This window comes from Erythrolamprus reginae, chromosome 11 (genome assembly GCF_031021105.1).
Source record: "Erythrolamprus reginae isolate rEryReg1 chromosome 11, rEryReg1.hap1, whole genome shotgun sequence".
NCBI lineage: Eukaryota > Metazoa > Chordata > Lepidosauria > Squamata > Dipsadidae > Erythrolamprus > Erythrolamprus reginae.
This window is the reverse complement of record NC_091960.1, coordinates 13,143,242-13,164,686: the sequence shown is the minus strand read 5'-3', so window position 1 is coordinate 13,164,686 and position 21,445 is coordinate 13,143,242. Positions and strand designations below refer to the sequence as shown.

The 21,445-nt window shown below is 39.9% G+C and overlaps 1 protein-coding gene and 1 long non-coding RNA gene across 2 annotated transcripts in view; one reads left to right on the top strand and one right to left on the bottom strand.

The window, feature by feature from the left end:
• The first annotated feature begins 68 nt into the window (after window positions 1-68).
• LOC139174054 (uncharacterized) lies at window positions 69-15,917 on the top strand. Its single transcript, XR_011560291.1, has 3 exons — window positions 69-200; window positions 1,747-1,856; window positions 15,759-15,917. It is a non-coding gene; the product is annotated as an uncharacterized lncRNA (long non-coding RNA).
• Window positions 3,223-21,445, bottom strand: part of PTAFR (platelet activating factor receptor) — a 32,309-nt gene continuing 14,086 nt past the window's right edge. The window contains exon 4 of the mRNA XM_070764101.1: window positions 3,223-7,361. Coding sequence (XP_070620202.1) covers window positions 6,270-7,361 — 1,092 coding nt within the window. The 3' untranslated portion in view covers window positions 3,223-6,269. The remainder of the gene's footprint in view (window positions 7,362-21,445) is intronic.

Here is a 21,445-nt window from a genome sequence, read left to right as displayed (position 1 = left end):
CGGTAAAGATGAGGTGGGATAGGATTGGTGGGTGTGTTTACTTACTATCGCCGGTGGCCATCCCCACCGCCGCCGCTTAGGTTCCTCCTGCCTACGCCGAATTCAGAATGTCTGGGAAAGAGAGCGAGGCAAGGCACGAAAAACTGGGCCACGCGACGGGGAATGGCCGCGCCTTTTTCTTATTGCCATTGAACTGGCAGGTAAAAACAAAATGGGGCGCTGAGGGACATTCTCGCTGTCTCTTTGCTCCTCACGAATGTGGCCCCGACGTAATTACTTTCTTCTGCCGGTAGGGGTCGCCCGCCTCCTTTGGCGAGCCAAAACTGGCTCTGTATTAAATTTGCCCGAACTGGTACATTGAATCATAAACTAACTCAACAGGTTGGATTTGCACCTCATGATTAGGGGGGGGAAACCCTCCACATAAATCAGAGTTAAGGTTACTGTAATGACGCACGGCGTATTTTTACAAACGCAGCTGCTAAATTTTGAAATGTCCTGATTGAAAGGTGATGTGCAGCAATAGAGCAGCTAATAGAATTGTCTGCCTTTGGGCAAAGCCCCCCCACAAACACTTCGTAGCTTTTAACCCTAGTGAGATTGGGGGTGGGATATAGACCTATGGGGCCGTTAGATCCTAGGCCCCTGACCAACCTCCTTGCCTTTCGTAAACTCCTTAAAACCCACCTCTACCGTTAGGCATGGGGGAATTGAGACATCTCCCCCAGGCCTATATAGTTTATGCATGGTATGTTTGTGTATATGTCTAGTTTTTAAATAAGGGGTTTTAGATATTTTTAAATATTAGTTTTGTTGTACATTATTTTTTTGTTATTGCTGTGAGCCGAGTCTGCGGAGAGGGGCGGCATACAAATCTAATAAATAATAAATAATAACAACGTGTGTTTTAGTATGTTTTGTTGAACGAATTATGATGAATGGTTTTAAATTACATTGGAGTTTTAAAATCTTTTTAAAGCCTTTTTAACCATATTAATTGGATTCTAGGTGTATTGCTATGTTCTTTTGATATGTTGTGAGCCACACCAGTCCTTAGGGGCGGCATACAAATCATATATATATATATGATTTGTATGCCGCCCCTGAGGATTGGGGTGGCTCACAACACACACACATATATATATGTTACACACACACACACACACACACAGAGAGAGAGAGATATATGTGTATATATATATTTCCCAGCCACTAGTGTTTTTCATGGTATAATAATAATAATAATAATAATAATAATAATAATAATAATAATAATAATTTATTAGGTTTGTATGCTCTGGGTTCCCCAGCTACTAGTATTTATATATATATACTAGTGCACACCGCCAACCAAACTGACACAAACTGACATTCTAAGACACTCTCCTCTCTTTTTCCATCCCTGTCTCCTCCCCCCTTGTGTGTGTGTATACACACTCTTGAACCATTTCCAAAAACAGGTGAGGGCTAGGGTTTTCTTCTCTCTTATTATTTGGGTGCTTTTTATCATATGCTTTAAATCAAGAGTCATTTCTCTCTCTCTTTTGTTTCTCTCCTCTCATTCTCTGCCTCAATTATTTTCTCAATTCCCTTCTCCCCTTTTTGCTCTCATTTCTCTCTCTCTCTCCCTTCCTCTCCTCTCTCTGTCTCTTTCTCTCCCTCTTGCTTTCTTTCTCTTTCTCTCTTGCTTTCTTTCTTGTTTTCTTTTTCTTTCTCTCTCTCTCTCTCCCCCTCTCTCCTTTTCAGCAAAAATTTGCAAGACCGGAACCTGAGCTTCCTTCTTTGCGGCACACCTGACCATGTCTCACTGCACACTAGTGTGCCACGGCACACTGGTTGAAAAACACTGATCTAAGGTAACTGGCAATTGGAACATAGTTCTTTTCAGGTGGGGAGGGGAGTAGAACATCTAACCCCTTAGCATTAGAGTGTGTTAATATACTGTATAAGAAATATTAATGATCTGGTGGTCATTTCGAAAAATCCTTTCTTAGCAAGTACCTAGAAGCCAAGAGAAACATATGTGCCAGCTTTCAAGTTTGTAGCAGGGGTAAAATCCTAGTTCGGGAGTGCCTGCCAGTAGTCGGAGAGCTGGTAGCAGTGGAGAGCAAGGCTTTACCCACCCGCTGGGACACCGCCATTTGGAGTTTTTTACCCTCTGTGCCTGAGCAGAACCCTTGGTGCATGCGCAGAGGATAAAAGAACCCAAATGGCGGCATCCAGGTAGGTGGGCAAAGTCTCCCGCTGCTGTAGCTACCAGCTCTCTGACCTCTAGCAGCAGACCTGAATCGGGAGCACCCCTGGTTTGTAGACTTTACAATTCTGGAGATTTCGTGATGAGTGAGTAGTATTTGGCTTTTATATATATAGAATACTGTAATCCACATCTTTTTAAAAACTAGAGCGACTATTAATTGAGAATATAAGGTTCTTTTGTATTTCTTCGTTCACGTCTAGTGGTTGTTTATATTATATATCAAATTTCTGGCAGCTCTTACTTGTAGGTGTATTTTTTCCATATATTTTAAATTACATTTACACATTGATACAGGCTCTGATTACTCAACCTGAGCAAATTAATTTTAAGACAGTTAACCTATGATTAAAAAATGATTGAATAGATGTATACATGGTGTTTATCAAATTAAATAAGCCAAAATTAATTGGATTTCATACTACTAAGACATAAATTACATTTGACAATACATGATTGGGTTTAGTTTAGTGTGATAGGAATCCATGTTACCACCAAGATTTGTAAAGGCTAACACATCAAGTTATGTTTAAAATTTTAGGCAAGTTGACCTGTTCCCATAGAGATAGGTTCCACTGAATTTAGTGAAGCATTTCTGGTATGCTAAATTGTTGCAGTTCTCTCATTTTATTTAGAGAATAATTATTTCAGAGCCAAATAGTTATTAATAAACGTTTTTCAGGTTGCAATCTTATTTTAAAGCAGCAAATAACAGTACACAAAATACCTGCAGGAGCTTAGATGTGCTTTTAACAAATCTCAAGTTGGTTGTAATTAAAAATGCAAGAGTTCTAAATAAACTATTTGAAAACATAGGTAGAGACCCTTTCTGGCAAGTGGAATGTAGAATCCAGACATACTCAGAGGTAACCTTGCGTGATAATTGTCTGTATTATAAATAAACAATAAAAGCACAGAAAGAAAAAGATTGATTGTCAAGCACCAGAGAAATCAGGAAAACCAGTCAGTTTGAATGGGTATAAAGATTTATTTTAAGCTCTCTACAAGAATTTGAATTAGCAGTTAAAGTAATTTGGCAGTAAATAAGGAAGTCAATGTGGGCAGGACTTTACCACAGTTTTCGGACTATAAGACGCACTAAGATTTTAAAGGTAAGTAGGGAATAAAAGTTTTTGTCCTTCCCGGACCCCAGAAGTATTCTGAAATCCTTCCAAAACCTCTTTGCACCCCGTTTTTCACAAAATGATGTTTTTGCCTTCCCTGACCCCCAGGAGAACTCTGCAGACCTCCCAAACCCTCCAGGCACCCAATTTTTGCGAAAAACAGGCCCATTTTTTTGGAAAAATGGGATGCCCGGGGTGGGGGGAGGCCCAAAATGGCTATATTCGATGTATCGGATGCACCAACATTTCTACCCTCTTTTTTTGGTGGGGGGGTGAGTCTTATACTCCGAAAAAATATGGTAGATAGCTTATTGGCACTAAGAGATTGATGATGCATTTGAATCCTTCCTCAGCCTGACCATTTTCTACAGCTGATGAATGTACCCTTCTCCTACCCTTCTCCCTCTGCCCATAATTCATTACCTATTTAGCCAATTTTCTGAGGTATGGTCCATAAGGTCTTGACTCTCAGTGAAAGCATGAGAACTCTGTTGTGAAGACCTTTTCTCCTTTCCCACACACACTGCAGAGCTGGGTTTCAGCAGGTTCTGACCAGTTCTAGAGACCTGGTAGCGGAAATTTTGAGTAGTTCGGAGAACCGGTAAATACCACCCCTGACTGGCTCCAACCCTTTCTATTCTCTGCCTCCTGATGCCCAACAGATTTGAAGGAAATGGGGATTTTGCAGTATCCTTCTCCCGTCGCGCCCACAAAGCCACGCCCACAGAACCAGAAGTAAAAAAAATTGAAACCCACCACTGCAGCACGTATCCATTAAGAAAATAGAACCATAAACCAAAACATGGTTACAGTTCTAGAGGACAAAGTTTGTAGAATTCATCCTCACTCAAAAGTGCCTGCTTTTCCAGGGACAGAGCCCCAAAATTATATTAAAGTTGGAATCCTGGAGAGCTTCAAATCTTGGATAATCTTTTCTGACATTCTGGCTCTAATAAAAGTGTTACCTGCTTATACATTTCAATTTTTTTCCCCTTCTCAGGCCGACTAGGCTATGTTTTTTTTATAGTCTTCAATACAATAATGAAAATACTGATCAGTTTCTATTTTTTTAAAAATGGACAGTATTTATTGGTTAACTCTTTGTGTTTGGGTTAATTCTTTGTCATCACTTTTTCATTAGTGATCCATACCACTTCATTGCACGACATTATAAAAGTCACATGTCTACTAATTCAGTGATCATTACTACTTGTATCTCTGAAAAGCTATTACAAAGCAATGGTTAGAAATGAAGTATTAGGCAACAGTTGGTTTTCCTAAGAAAGCCAATCATTCCTTATCATATTCAGCATTCTAATTCAAGAACAACCTTCATGTGTAGAAGAGGCTCATGTCATAGATGTGTGCCTGTCAAATTGTGAAAGGCACAATTTGTGGAGATGTGGAGAAGGAAAATACACTGAAATGGACATGCAATGCCAGAAGTCTTAATTTCATCTAAGCTTGTAATGTAGCTTTTACTTTAATGTAGATATGATTGCAAAGGAAAGAATGAGAATTCATTTTTGAGGGACCTAGAGGAATGGTTCTCTCATACTTTGGCGGGACCCAGGAGAAGAGCCTTCTCTGTGGCGGCCCCGCCCCTCTGGAACCAGCTCCCTCAAGATATCAGAGTTGCCCCCACCCTCCTTGCCTTTTGCAAGCTCCTTAAAACCCACCTCTGTCATCAGGCATGGGGGAATTGAAATTTCCCTTCCCCCTAGGCTTATAGAATTTATACATGGTATGCTTGTATGTATGAGTGGTTCTTTAAATTGGGGTTTTTAAGATTGTTTTAATATTAGATTTGTTTACATTGTCTTTTTATATTGTTGTTAGCCGCCCCGAGTCTTCGGAGAGGGGCGGCATACAAATCTAATAAATGCAAATACAAATACAATACTTCAGGCTTATTTCAGAATAAGTTCTCTTCTTTCCTATCTCAACTTCTAAATTTGCATATGGATTCTTGGCTAACCCATAAGCTGTACGTTTATAAGTTTTGGGTTGTATCTCTTAGCCTATCTTGATATCAAGGAATGGCAAAAGAGTAAGAGAAAGAGTATAACCATGAGAACGAAATGTTTGATGGAAAATAATCCCATAGCCCTGTCCTAGGTTTGGCATTTTCTTTCCCAAGAGTTTAGAAGTTTAGAAGTACCTCAGGATGGGAGAAAAATACTTATTATCAAATAAAAGATTCACAAATTATTTCCCAAATACCCAAAGTCATCTCATTTGAGATATGGCATCTCCATTGAGACATCTTGCATTTGTGTGACATAGCCTCCAATTCTTGCTGTTTTTAGACAATGAGAGTTGCAATCCAAAATGGCCAAGAAGTCTTGCTAGTCATTAATTTTACTTGATACTGATCAGTAAATGTTGCTTGTTCTGTAAGAAAGTTATCATTTCATTCCACAATTTTCATTCATAAGATCTATCAGTTTAGATGCTCAGTCCATTTCCTTAAGAATGAAAAGTAGGTCCCAAAAGTTGGTCATCTTTAGTTAATATCTGGGCAACAAATCAAGAGACTCCAAAAGTTCCTGATTATCGTCTTTGCTCTTTGTAAGGAAACACATTGTATTTCCTAATTTGTATCAGTATATGTTTGTCCTTCAACATATACAAATTATAACCAAATTTATTTATTTATTTATTTATTTATTCGATTTTTATGCCACCCTTCTCCTTAGACTCAGGGCAGCTTACAACATGTTAGCAACAGCACTTTTTAACAGAGCCAGCATATTGCCCCCACAATCCGGGTCTTCATTTTACCCACCTCGGAAGGATGGAAGGCTGAGTTCAACCTTGAAATGTATATTCTTTGGTGGTTTTTTTGCTGTTATAGAAGTACCTTCCTCCACGTTGCATTCAAAATACTTTTAAGACTTGGGGGATGCAGGAAAACAATAGTCTAATTGCACCATCCCTTCCGTTCCAGTATCAGTTGTTTGCCTGGAACATTTTCGACTGTCTTTTATGTTTTTCAAATTTTCAGAAAGATGTTTCCTGAATTTTTTTGTGAGAAAACAATAAATGATCGGATCCAAGACACAGTTGGCACCCAGAAGAACAAGGGTAACCTGGTGGATATCATTTAATACCTTTTGCTTTTGACAGCTTATGTCCCACATGTTCAGAACCATCAAAGTCCAGGGAAGATCCACCAAGTGGTGAGGCACAAAACAGAGAATGAAGACAGTCAAAACTGTGGTCACTAACCAAAGAGCCCGTTTCCTGACACGGGTGCTCCTCCGACTTTGCGCTGGTTTTGAAAGCAATGTCCGGATAATGAAAGTATTGCATACCAAGACAAGCAGGAAAGCAACGAAGAAACAAATGCAAATAATCACATGGAAGGCGAAAATAGGAGTTGTATTACCGGAGGTGTCATAGCGCTCAAAACAGCGAGTCACAGGCCCCTCCTTAGTTGTGCCATTATCAACTAAAAAGTAGATGGAAGGAACGCCTATTAGGACCCAGATAGCCAATGTAACATAAATTCCTCTTCTTCGTGTGCTGGATTGAACGGCTGAAATGGGACTTGTGACAGCTTGGTAACGATTGTATGTTATGACTCCCAGGAATGCCACAGAGCAGTACGTGTTGACGAAAAATAAGTAGCCACCTATGTTACACAGAAAGCTGGGCATGATCCAGTTCCCTTTGTTCTTGTAATAAACAATCCACATTGGCAATGTAACCAGGAACAGTAAGTCAGCAATGGTTAAGTTAACTATGAATATTTTTATTTCATTTAATTTCTTCTTAGCGTAAAGCCGGCTGAAAAGCCACAGCACATAGGTGTTAGCTACAAAGCCCAGAATGAAAATGATGCTGTAATAGACGGTGAATAGTAGGTATCTGAACTCAGAATCCACGTGGCATTCCTTAGTGGATTGGCTGTGAAGTGCAGAGAGGGTTCCGTTTTCATCAAGTTTGGTTATCATTGCAGTAGTCATGGTGTCCTCATCCTGGGTGGAAAATGACAAAAGGAAATTGTTAATACAAGAGAAGAAAATGACGGGATTTCTTGTAGCTAAGTTGAAGCTGGCTATGTTATTAACACAATCTCATTTTCTTCCCTCACACTGCTTACTATGGAGCAATCCCATTATTTCCCCTTTAGGAATCCCCTTTCCGTGTATTCTCTAGGAATTGTGAGGGCTTTTAGCTAAACCTATAACCTGAGTGTTCTGTCGGGCTCTCTGGTAGACTCCTCCCGAAAATTCACAGGTACAAATTTCAGACACACACACGTTTGAAAATTCAAAACAATGTTCTTTATAATGAAAATTCACTTAAACTAAGCCCTCTTTTGGTATAGCAAAGAGCACTCGTCTCCAAACAAACTGGTAATTGGTACAAGTCCCTTATCATTTCTGAGATACTTAGCTTGCAGCTGTGAGGCAATTCACAGTCCTTCTTCTTTCACAAAGTGAAACACCCTTTGCTCTGCTTTAGTTTCAAAGCGGGGGAAAAGCAACACACCAAGGTCGAAGTCAGCAAGGCAGGCACGAAACACAACAATCAGATAATCCTCCACAATGGCCAAACCCACACGCTGCTCTTTATAGCAGCCTCACTAATTACCACAGCCCCACCCAACCACAGGTGACCTCATTTTCTTTGATAATAATCTCTCAGTTGTTGCTGCCTATGCATCGCTCTCCGCATGCGTGGCTGTATCATTAACTCTTGTTCCGAATCCAAGGAGGAAAGAGATAATTGATCTCCTTCTGAGCTGTCTGCCACATTCTCCTCCTCCCTGTCACTCATGTCTTCTTGGTCAGAGGAGCCTTCATCAGCAGATTCCCCCGGGAGCAAAACAGGCCTGTGACATGTGGATGTCTCCCCCACATCCACAGTCCTTGGGGCAGGAAGACTGGGCCAGAGCTAACCACAACACTGAGAATGCCTTTCCATTGAATCTTTCATCTGCACCTCTATAAATAACTACCTGGTTTGGTTCTGCAACCCAACAAGACAGGCACAGAATTCAGAAGGTAATTAGAACTTCAGGGGAAAAAAACCAATTATTACCAACCTGCCTTCCATTGAGGACTAGTATACTGCACGAGTCAAAAGGAGGGCTATGAAAATATTTACAGACCTCTCACATCCTGGACACAAACTGTTTCAACTCCTATCTTGAAAATGACACTAGAGCATTGCACACCAGAACAATCACACAAAAGAACATTTTTTCTTAACGTTAAATGTCTAAAGTTTTTTTGAGATCTTCCTAAGATACTGTTTGCTTGGTTCTTGCCACCTATATATCTTCAGTTTTTTCAGGGTAGGCCTGGATTTAATTTAATTTATTTGGCTTAAATCAATAGAATAAGAATGAACAGATACAGTTCATTACCAGGGAATTACATGACTTCCTTCTCCTTGCAATGTTTTCTAAAGCTTGTAAGGGGTTATAGTACAAGGCCATATACAGTACATATAAGGGGTGTGCATAAGTGCACCAGCGTGCCTTCTGTCCCTTGTCCTAATGTTTCTTTTTTACTAGTTTCTTGTACACTGCTCAAAAAAATTAAAGGGAACACTCAAAGAACACATCCTAGATCTGAATGAATGAAATATTCTCATTGAATACTTTGTTCTGTACAAAGTTGAATGTGCTGACAACATGTGAGATTGATTATGAATCAGTGTTGCTTCCTATTTTATTTTGCAGAAGTTTGATTTACTTGGAGTTATATTCTGTTGTTTAAGTGTTCCCTTTATTTTTTTGAGCAGTATATATGAACATTATTATATCTTTGTATACCACCAATACATACTTGACAAAACAAACAAATAAATAAAGGCCTCTGTGCTCAATAGTTTCTCACTTTTTTCCACACATTTCTTCATATATGATTAAGGCTTCTTAATCTGTTGTTTGTCTGATCTTTTTGTCTGGGAACCTGTGGCAAATTAGGGTATTCGTCATTCAGCAGACTAGTGTATTAGTCTTCTAACTTCTTTTCACTTGACTCTGTGATTACTTAAGAATAATGGAAATCGGGCTCAGGCTGCATTAGTTGCCTGCAAGTTCTGGCAAGGGGTGGAAGTGAGTGGAGGGGAAGAAAGAGGAACTATACAATTAAAAAAAGGAAGGAATCTGAGCTTTTACTGAAAAAACTAACCTTAAGTAAAACAAAGGGCAAAGTTTAGCACAGCTTAATGCTTTTCAGTCATGGTGTCTCTGGCAAAAGCAGGCTTCATCCTTTAGTAATGTTGTGGTTAGCTCTGGCCCAGCTCCCTGCCCCAAGGACTGTGGATGTGGGGGAGACATCCACATGCTGCAGGCCTGTTTTGCCCCTGGTGGAATCTGATGATGAAGGCTCCTCTGACCAAGAAGACATGAGTGACAGGGAGGAGGAGAATGTGGCAGACAGCTCAGAAGGAGATCAATTATCTAGCTCCTCCTTGGATTCAGAACAAGAGTTAATGATACAGCCACGCATGTGGAGAGCGATGCATAGGCAGCAACAACTGAGAGATTATTATCAAAGAAAATGAGGCCACCTGTGGTTGGGTGGGGCTGTGGTCATTAGTGAGGCTGCTATAAATAGCAGCCTGTGGGTTTGGCCATTGTGGAGGATTATCTGATTGTTGTGTTTCATGACTGCTTTACTGACTTTGACCTTTTGTGTGCTGATTTTTCCCTGCTTTGAAACTAAACCAGAGCAAAGTGTGTTTCACTTTGTGAAAGAAGAAGGACTGTGAATTGCCTCACAGCTGCAAGCTAAGTATCACAGAACTGATAAGGGACTTGCACAAATTACCAGTTTGTTTGGAGATGAGTGCTCTTTGCTATACCAAAAGAGGGCTTAGTTTAAGTGAATTTTCATTATAAAGAACATTGTTTTGAATTTTCAAACGTGTGTGTGTGTCTGAAATTTGTACCTGTGAATTTTTGGGAGAAGTCTACCAGAGAGCCCGACAGAACAAGTAATACGACAAAAGCTCTTAAAAACGTTTAAGAATAGAGGTGAGCTATGTGCAGGAGATGGACTGAGGCTTGCTAAGACACATGTGTCAAACATGAGCTTCATCTTGAATGTGTAGCTTTTCGTTTTTTAAAAAAACCTGCACAACCAATTGTATAGCAAGTAAGAAAAGCCGTTCTATACTTGTACCCAAATTAGGTAAATATTTGCAATAGTTAATTTATGTTTTGAAACGTCAAACACATAGATAAAACTGTGACTTCAATGGGACGGCTATAATTTTACCCTTGAATGTTACATTATACTGATGAGTAACTGGAATAAAGAGCCCACTGCCAAAAAAATGACTCATATTCATTTGAAAAGACCCCTCAAGTTACGTGGCTGGGATCCAGACTTAGACTGGTTTGAAAATCTGTGTTTCATTCTATGTTGCATAAAATATTTCTGACATTTTTGCAGTGTAAATGACAAAATCTTTTAAGAAGATTCTTAGGCATATACCGTAGTTTGCCAATAGCATTTTCTTAGGTTGAATTCAAGTAACCTCTCATTACCATTGGGCCCAAGCCCACCAGGTAGAAAGCTAACTTTAACCAAAGATTGAAAAAATTGTACCAAGCCTTAGACACCAAAACCACCTCTAGCAAGATTTTAATATATTTTGAAACTTCAAGAATAGCTCTCTTAAATTTAGTTTGGACAACTTCAAAGATATCGAGTTTTTTGAATGACATACTTGTCTTGGACACCTAAAGAGATAGGAAATGGCTTTGTTTACGAAGACCTTGCAAGCTACAGGGATAAAATGATCTCCCTTCATACAAATCTAATTAATAAATAAACAAAATAATAAATAAATAGAAAAACCTCCGGATAGCTGAGCTGTGTTGTGCAACATTTGACAATGAGGACTAGCACAGCATCCATAGGTTTTATAATTAAGATAGATCAGTGTTTTTCAACCCGTGTGCCATGGCACACTAGTGTGCCGTGAGACATGGTCAGGTGTGCCGCGAAGAAGGAAGCTCAGGTTTCGGTCTCGCAACTTTTTGCTGACTTTTTGCTGAGAGAGAGAGAGAAAGTAAGAAAGAGAAAGACTGAGAGTGTGAGAGAGAGAGAAAGCAAGAGAGAGAAAAGAGAGAAAGAGAGAGAAAGCAAGAGAGAGAAAAAAAGCAAGAGAGAGAGAAAGAGAGAAAAGGAGAGGAAGGGAGAGAGAGAGAGAAATGAGCAAAAAAGGGAGGGAAAAAAGAGAAATGAGAAAATGATTGAGGCATAGAATGAGAGGAAAGAGAGAGAAACAAAAGAGAGAGAGAAGTGACTCTTGATTTAAAGCATATGATAAAAAGCACCCAAAGAATAAGAGAGGGGGAAAAACCCAGCCCTCACCTGTTTTTGGAAAGGGTTCCAGAATGTGTACACACACACACAAGGGGGGGGAGGAGACAGGGATGGAAAAAGAGAGGAGAGTGTCTTAGGATGTCATTTTGTGTCATTTTGGTTGGTGGTGTGCCCCAGGATTTTGTAAATGTAAAAAATGTGCCGTGGCTCAAAAAAGGTTGAAAATCACTGAGATAGATAGATAGCATTTAGATAGCATTTCTTTATGTTTGCTAATTGAATTTTGTAACTATGAAAATGCAAAGAATTCTGCTTTTCTTCTAAGCAGAAAGAATCCCAAATTCTCTGTGCTATATATATTCTTCTCTTGAAAATTTAGCAATAGGGTGGTGGTGTGTTTTTCTTACTTCCCTGGGAACAATATTTCAATTATAATGTTCTGCTGCCTTCCTTTTACTCTCTTCCTCATTCTAGGCAAATAAGTGCTTTAGAAAGAGTTATTTAACTTTTATCAAATTATTTTCTTTTTAACTTCCTTATAATACAGCTTCAAGTGATACTTTCTAAATATTTTTACTTCATTTTTCTGGGTACATCTGCAATTATTTTATATGGAAGGAAGTGAAACTGGTGTAGGCATTCTTGAGAAATTCTAGATGAACCACAAAAGGAAATTGAGCAACATGAACCAAGGTTGAACATAAGTACAGATTTTTGTGTTTCTTTTCTCAATTTTTGATTGAGTCCTGCTTGTTAAAAAATCTAAAACTATTAGGCATCTTGATTAAGTCTAAGGACCATCATTCTCCCCTACTTGAGAATAAGCCTTACTTAGAAGGGGGGCTTGGCCAACATCACAGTTCTATGGGTGTCTCTGAAGGAAACCCCAAATCCCAGCTGTTTGGAGACCTGGAGGGGGGTTGAAGAAGAGAGGCAGCAGTCAGTGGCCAGGGGGGCTTGCAACCCCCTCTTCGGCAGCCAGTACCAGCCTCTTGGCCTTCACCTGTGGAAGATGACTGTCACCATTAGCTGGAGCAGCCATGATTGGAACAATTGAAATGGAGAGGTTGCGGATTGCCTGGGTGACAAGATCTAAGTGTTTGTGCTGGAGAGAGGTGGAGAAGTGCTGAAGCTGGGTGATTGTTTGGCCCATTTAATGAGGAAGTAATTTAAAAGGAGACAAAAGAGACTCTAAAATGGAATGAGCGGCTATCTAACAATTGGAAATACCATAGAGAGAATAAAAGGAACAAGTTTAAAAGCCCAAATTTGAGGATGTCTTAAAAATTGGACATGGAGGAAGTTAAAGTGACTGGGGAAAAAACAAAGAATTTGAAGAAAATATAAGCGCTAAAATACTTTGGAGACTTTTGTAAAAGCTGTTTTGTTATATTGGGAACAAACCATCTGCTGGTTAAAAGAAACTATTGCAATAGAATGTGGAAAGCTCAAACTAGCTGAGAGCTGGAGACTGACTTTGCCCATAAGAAGATAACTAAAAGCTTGAAAAGACTTGAAAGGAGTTGTGTTGTGCTAGTGTGTTTCATGCGGTGGGGGTGCAACTCTTACCTTGCTATTGGTGCACTGTGCATGCATCACCATGTTTCTGTGTGCACATGTGATTACTATGCACGCGCCTGCGCCTGTCTCCTTTCATGTGATTTTGCTTCTTGCGCATGCATAGAAGCAAAATCTCACAAGGGGATGCTCAAGCATAGGAGATTTCGGTGGTTTTTTGTTCGACGCATGTGCAGGAAGCAAATTTTAAAAAAACCCCAAAAATGTGGTGGGGACATTGGTGCTCTCTTATTTTGATTGTTTTCTTGCAGACATTTCATTACCATATCTAGTTTATTTTATTTATTTTATTTATTTTATTTATTTTATTTATTTTATTTATTTTATTTATTTTATTTATTTTATTTATTTTATTTATTTTATTTATTTTATTTATTTTATTTATTTTATTTATTTTATTTATTTTATTTATTTTATTTATTTTATTTATTTTATTTATTTTATTTATTTTATTTATTTTATTTATTTTATTTATTTTATTTATTTTATTTATTTTATTTATTTTATTTATTTTATTTATTTTATTTTTATGCCGTCCTTCTCCTTAGACTCAGGGCGGCTTACAACACATTAGCAATAGCACTTTTTAACAGAGCCAGCTTATTGCCCCCACAATCCGAGTCCTCATTTTACCCACCTCGAAAGGATGGAAGGCTGAGTCAACCGTGAGCCGGTGATGAGATTTGAACCGCTGACCTACAGATCTACAGTCAGCTTCAGTAGCCTGCAGTACAGCACTCTACCTGCTGCGCCACCCCGGCTCGATGTTGGTAGTTGGTAAATGAAAGGGCTGCAAAAGAACCAAGCTGTGGGAGCACCAAGGACCCCCCCAGTTCAATCCAGATCAACAAATACCGTATGAAACCGCTGGGTGAGATCATCCAAGGGCATGGGGTGAGGTATCATCAGTACGCTGATGATACCCAGCTTTACATCTCCACACCATGTCCAGTCAACGAAGCAGTGGAAGTGATGTGCTGGTGTCTGGAGGCTGTTGGGGCCAGGATGGATGTCAACAGACTCAAACTCAACCCGGATAAGACGGAGTGGCTGTGGATTTTGCCTCCCAAGGCCAATTCCATCTGTCCGTCCATCACCCTGGGGGGGGAATTATTGACCCCCTCGGAGAGGGTCCGCAATTTGGGCGTCCTCCTCGATCCACAGCTCACATTAGAGAAACATCTTTCAGCTGTGGCGAGGGGGGCGTTTGCCCAGATTCGCCTGGTGCACCAGTTGCGGCCCTATCTGGACTGGGAGTCACTGCTCACAGTCACTCATACCCTCATCACCTCGAGGCTCGACTACTGTAACGCTCTCTACATGGGGCTACCTTTGAAAAGTGTTCGGAAACTTCAGATTGTGCAGAATGCAGCTGCGAGAGCAGTCATGGGCTTCCCCAGGTATGCCCATGTTACACCAACACTCCGCAATCTGCATTGGTTGCCAATCAGTTTCCGGTCACAATTCAAACTGTTGGTCATCACCTATAAAGCTCTTCATGGCACCGGACCAGGGTATCTACGAGACTGCCTTCTGCCGCATGAATCCCAACGACCGGTTAGGTCCCACAGAGTGGGCCTTCTCCGGGTTCCGTCAACAAAACAATGTCATTTGGCGGGGCCCAGGGAAAAAGCCTTCTCTGTGGTGGCCCTGGCCCTCTTGAACCAACTCCCCCTGGAGATTAGAATTGCCCCCACCTTCCTTGCCTTTCGTAAGCTCCTTAAAACCCACCTCTGCCGTCAGGCATGGGGGAACTGAGATATTCTTTCCCCCTAGGCCTTTACAATTTAGGCATGCTATGTTTGTTTTTAGGAATGTTTGGTTTTACAATAAGGGTTTTTTAGTTGTTTTAGTATTGGATTTTTATGATGTTTTTTATTACTGTTGTTAGCCGCCCCGAGTCTACAGAGAGGGGCGGCATACAAATCCAATAAATAAATGAATGAATGAATGAATGAATAAATGAATAAATAAATAAATAAATTTTTCAGACTATAAGGCACAACAAGCTTTTGAAGAGGTAAGTAAGGAAAAAATGCTTTTATCTTCCCTGGCTCCTAGGAGCACTCTGCAGGCCTACCAAACTCTCTGAATACCCCATTTTTGCAAAAAACAGGCCCATTTTTTGCAAAAATGGGGTGTGAGGACAGGGCTTTGGGAGGCTCCAAATGGCTATATTTGGTGTACAAACCACACCAACATTTCCACTCTCTTTTGGGGGAGGAGGTGCGTCTTATGCTCTGAAAAATATGGTACTCTCTTCTATTGATACAGAGTTGATTAAAAGGCGAAAGTTTTTCTGACCTGCAGCGCACTTTGTCATACGCATAAAGCGACTGAGGAAATATTAAAATTGGGATGAACTGGGAGAGGTGGCTGAACTAGTTTACATCAAAATATTTTCAGCCATTCTTCAGAAGGCCTGAACAGACACTTGTAATCTGTTTCCTATATACCTGCATGTGTATAACAAATTTAAATTTTCCTCCCTTTCCCTCTCAGTTACACTCCTGGCTTTCCAGAAGAACCTAAAAATTTGGTTGTGCTTCTTGGCCTGGAGCCCCAAGAAGGCCCTACAACATTGGGGGTGACTGACAGAGAGAGAAGAGCTGTAATGATCATCCTCACCCATCATCTTGGTTTTTAATTTTAAATTTCTCTTATTCAGCTTTTCTAATTTTAGTTCATTCTTTAACTTTTTATTGTATTGTAAGCCATCAGAATTGCAGTATCAGTGAGATAAATGGCACACAAATTGAAATAAATAAATAAACCCAATTTAAATCCTTTGTCCGTCTAGCCACACCATGTCCCAGAGGAAATTAACTGTAGCTCAAGAAAAATTACACCGTTTTTATAAAGTTTGTTAGGCAGAAAAGACGCTACTTGATTCTTGACTTTATAATTTATTTATTTATTATTTATTTATTTATCAGATTTGTATGCCGCCCCTCTCCACAGACTCGGGGCGGCTCACAGCAATAATGGTACAATGTAAACAAATCTAATATTTAAGTTAATTTAAAACCCCAATTTAAAAACCAATCATAGATACTAACATACCATGCATAAATTTTATAAGCCTAGGGGGAGGGAAAGTCTCAATTCCCCCATGCCTGACGACAGAGGTGGGTTTTAAGGAGCTTACGAAAGGCAAGGAGGGTGGGGGCAACTCTGATATCTGGGGGGAGTTGGTTCCAAATGGTTGGGGCCGCCACAGAGAAGGCTCTTCCCCTGGGTCCCGCCAAACGACATTGTTTAGTTGACGGGACCCAGAGAAGGCCAACTATGTGGGACCTAACTGGTCGCTGGGATTCGTGCGGCAGAAGGCGGTCCCAGAGATATTCTGGTCCGGTGCCATGAAGGGCTTTATAGGTCATAACCAACACTTTGAATTGTGACCGGAAACTGATCGACAACCAGTGCAGACTGCGGAGTGTTGGTCTGACATGGGCATATTTAGGGAAGTATTGATGAAAACTGACAGAAAGAAAGTCATTCAAGACAATTGTGTGTCTTCAATGATTTGGTTTGCATCTCTGGAGTATTCTCCTTGTTTTCAGTTATAGTAAGTCATTGGCAGTGTGGAAATGAAACTCAACTGCTAGTCATATTACAGGTGGAATGTTGGCTGACTTATCTTTTACTACATGCAGCAAAATGCCCCAGGTATCGTGCTGTTCTTTCATTTCCCAATGAGAGAAGTTTCTGTTGGCAACAGAAATTTGGCATTTCTCCCAAATCATCATGAACAAAGGAACAAATCCAGAAAAAAGACCCAAGTTTAGGAGCATTTAAATAGCTTTTGAGAGCTCCAGAGGGAGAGAAATTGATCAAAACCTAGGAATGTTTAAGACCTTTCTTAAGAGAATAAGGATATAGAATAGAGTGGAGTGGAATGGAATAGAATAGAATAGAATAGAATAGAATAGAATTCTTTATTGTCCAAGTGTGATTGGACACACAAGGAATATGTCTTTGGTTGAAAAAGGAGAGGGGAGAGCGGCGGCATACAAATCTAATGAATAATAATAATAATAATAATAATAATAATAATAATAATAATATGCTCTCAGTGTACATAAAAGAAAAAGATGCATTTGTCAAGAATCATGTGGTACAACATAGGGGTCAAATAAGCAATGAAGAAACAATATTAATAAAAAAGTTTAAGAATACAAGCAATAAGTTACAGTCATACAGTCATAAGAGGGAGGAAATGGATGATAGGAATGATGGGGGAAAACTAATAGTAATAGTGGTGCAGACTTAATAAATAGTTTGACAGTGTTGAGGGAATTATTTGTTTAGCAGAGTTATGGCATTCGGGGGAAAACTGTTCTTGTGTCTAGTTGTCTTGGTGTGCAGTGCTCTATAGCAACGTTTTGAGGGTAAGAATTGGAACAGTTTATGTCCAGGATGTGATGGGGCAGTAAATATTTTCACTGCCCTCTTTTTGACTCGTGCAGTATACAAGTCCTCAATGGAAGGCAGGTTGGCAGCAATTGTTTTTTCTGCAGAGAAGAAGGCTTCTCCTTAGTGATGCCAGAGTGTATCTAGTGGTGGGCTCCTTGTACTTGGAGGAATCCCCCCCCATCAAACTACATAACATCAGTGGTAGAGGGGAACGGGGCTTGCTCTTATTTTATATTCCAGTCACTTGCCTTATCAGTGTTAGTGGAAGTGGTCTTGGTGCTCTTAGAAAAAGTGGTTGCTTACCATAGAAACATAGAAGTCTGACGGCAGAAAAAGACCTCATGGTCCATCTAGTCTGCCCTTATACTATTTTCTGTATTTTATCTTAGGATGGATATATGTTTATCCCAGGCATGTTTAAATTCAGTTACTGTGGATTTATCTACCACGTCTGCTGGAAGTTTGTTCTAAGGATCTACTACCCTTTCAGTAAAATAATATTTTCTCATGTTGCTTTTGATCTTTCCCCCAAATAACTTCAGATTGTGTCCCCTTGTTCTTGTGTTCACTTTCCTATTAAAAACACTTCCCTCCTGGACCTTATTTAACCCTTTAATATATTTAAATGTTTCGATCATGTCCCCCCTTTTCCTTCTGTCCTCCAGACTATTATCTTGTTAATCTGAGTTATGGTTCCTTGATTGGGGCATGGTTTGCTGCTTAGTTGTTAATCTAATGCTAATCTTGCTGCTATTCTCTTCTTATCTAGGTGTTGATTGCTAGTGAAGAGGCGTTTTTGTTTCCTTTTTGGCTTTTTGATTGTGTCTTTGAAATAACATATAAATGTTGTTTATCTCTACACGCCTGTTGAAGGTTGATTTGTCTCTAAATGCCAAGCTTCCAGGAATTCTCGAGTATTTTTGGACTTGGCTAGGTCTAGGATGCTCACAGTTTCCCAATTGAAGCTAGGGTTAAGTCTATCTGTACACTGTGAAATTAAGGATCAAGTTTTCTTCCGGCTTTAGGAGCTCAACATTAAAAAAACTAAGCTCGTGGCATCCGGCCCTCTCAATTCCTGGCAAATAGATGGGGAGGAAACGGAGGTAGTGACAGATTTTACTTTCCTGGTCTCCAAGATCACCGGCGATGGAGACTGCAGCCAAGATATTAAAAGATGCTTGTTCCTTGGGAAGAAAACCATGGCAAATCTAGACAGCATATTAAAAAGCAGAGCTATCATCCCGCTAACAAAAGTGCATATAATCAAGGCTATGGTTTTCCCAGTTACAATGTATGGCTGTGGAAGCTGGACCATAAGGAAGTCTGAGTGCCAAAGAATGGAGGCCTTTGAACTAGGGTGCTGGAGAAGACTCCTGCGAGTCCCTTGGACTGCAAGGGGATCAAACCGGTCAGTCCTAGAGAACATCAACCCTGGCTGCTCTTTAGAAGGCCAGATCCTGAAGATGAAACTCAAATACTTTGGTTGCACCTAATGAGAAGGAAGGACTCAGCGGAGAAGAGCCTAATGCTGGGAAAGATTGAGGGCAAAAGAAGAAGAGGACGACAGAGAAGGAGATGGCTGGATGGAGTCACTGAAGCAGAAGGTGGGATCTTAAATGGACTCCGCGGGATGATAGAAAACAGGAAGGCCAGAAAAATGTTGTCCATGGGGTCACGATGGGTCGGACATGACTTTGCAACTAACAACAGTAATGTTTTATGACTGTTGGTTGGTGTTCCTGGATGCACATTGCTAGTCTTTTGCCCCTTTGTCCTATATTGTTGCTGTTATAGTCTTTACCCCTTATCTTGTAAATGAGTCCCATTTTTTTCTTCTATTGGTATCTATTATGCAAATACAACAGTTGGTTTAGTTTGGCAAGATTCTGTCTAAAGACCAGGAACAATAAAGAAAACTACTTAGATTCATCTTCTTTGTTTCTGGGAGGAGGGCAGAGGTGGAGACTGGCATAGATTAAGCCAATTGAAGATCCTTTCTTTATTTCAGTATATATGACCACAATCTCTGCATCACAACTCCAGGTAGTTAAATACAACTAGTATAAATGATATAAAGTATTTGATAATAATGACTTTTATTTGGTAACAGATTTAACCACTGACAAACCACTTAGAAGTTACAACTCTGTGTTGATTTGTGGGAGAAGTGACGCAAAGTGTTGTGCGTTAATATGAGCTCAAGATTTTAATGTCCTTTGTCAACACAGCTATGATCATTTCAGTGGTATATGTGGACTTGCCACTAATATGTTTCACAGGTTTGGTGCTAAAGAAAAATCTTGTAAAGGGATAAGCCTTCATCAAAATGTGGCACTTATATTTAAGAAATATATGATGATGATGTCCATCCATCGCTTTCAAAGATGACCTTGACATTTTGGAGGGGATGCACAAGAAATATATAAGTACATGGAAAATAGAGGTTATTGTGCCCTTATGTGGCCTTTTCTATGGCAGGATTTTATTTTTTTGTTTATTTTCCCCAGTAGCTGCTCTTTTTTTTTTGGTACTGTACCTTCCTTTTGATGACTAGGTGAAACAGAAACCACAAAAAGGTTTGTTCTGCTATTTTATATTCAAGAACACTTGGTATCTTTTGCTGTAAACTTTCTATATTAAGTCACTTTTCAGATAGTCTTGGTCTTTACCCAAGCTGAAAATATCCTTTTTTGACCCTTGCGGTCTTTTGACCTTATGGTATCCTTTTTGCAGCCTGATGTCTTTCTGCCAATGCTGGGTTCCAATCCTGAACATCATGAGCTTTGGTGGCAGGAGATAGAAAGATGATGGAGTCCCATAATCAGCAGTAGGGCAGGATGGCTGTTCTAGAGCATTGGTCCCCATTTGGTTGTCATCCAAAACTACAATCTCAAATATTCCAGGCAGTGAAATTGCAAGCATCTCCTAGATATTAATTCCCAAAGTTATGAACTCAAAACCAGGTGAACATGAGTTCTAGTCCTTCTTTAGGCACGAATCCCAGCGGCCGATAAGGTCCCACAGAGTTGGCGTTCTCCGGGTGCCGTCGACTAAACAATGTCATTTGGCGGGCCCCAGGAGAAGAGCCTTCTCTGTGGCGGCCCCGGCCCTGTGGAATCAACACCCCCCAGAGATTAGAACTGCCCCCACCCTCCTTGTCTTTCGCAAGTTACTTAAGACCCACCTGTATCGCCAGGCATGGGGGAACTGAGACACCTCCCCCAGGCTCTTACATTTTATGTATGGTATGTGTGTGTTGTATGGTTTTTAAATGACGGGTTTTTTTAGCTGTTTTTTAATATTAGATTTGTTTCTATTGTAACATTGTTATTATTATTGTTGTGAGCCGCCCCGAGTCTTCGGAGAGGGGCGGCATAAAAATCTATTTATTATTATTATTATTATTATTATTATTATTATTATTACTACTATTATTACTATTATTACTATTATTACTATTATTACTATTATTACTATTATTTATTTATTAATTAGTAATTATTGAAGTCAGCTGTGTGACTTTCTGCCAATCAGTCACTCTTTCTCAGCCCTTATAGCTTGTGATAAACATATATCCATCCTAAGATAAAAATACAGGAAAGTATTTTTCTAACTTCTTTTCACTTGACTCTGTGGTTACTTAAGAATAATGGAAATCTTGGGCTCAAGCTGCATTAGTTGCCTGCAAGTTCTGGCAAGGGGTGGAAGTGAGTGGAGGGGAAGAAAGAGGAACTATACAATAAAAAAAGGAAGGAATCTGAGCTTTTACTGAA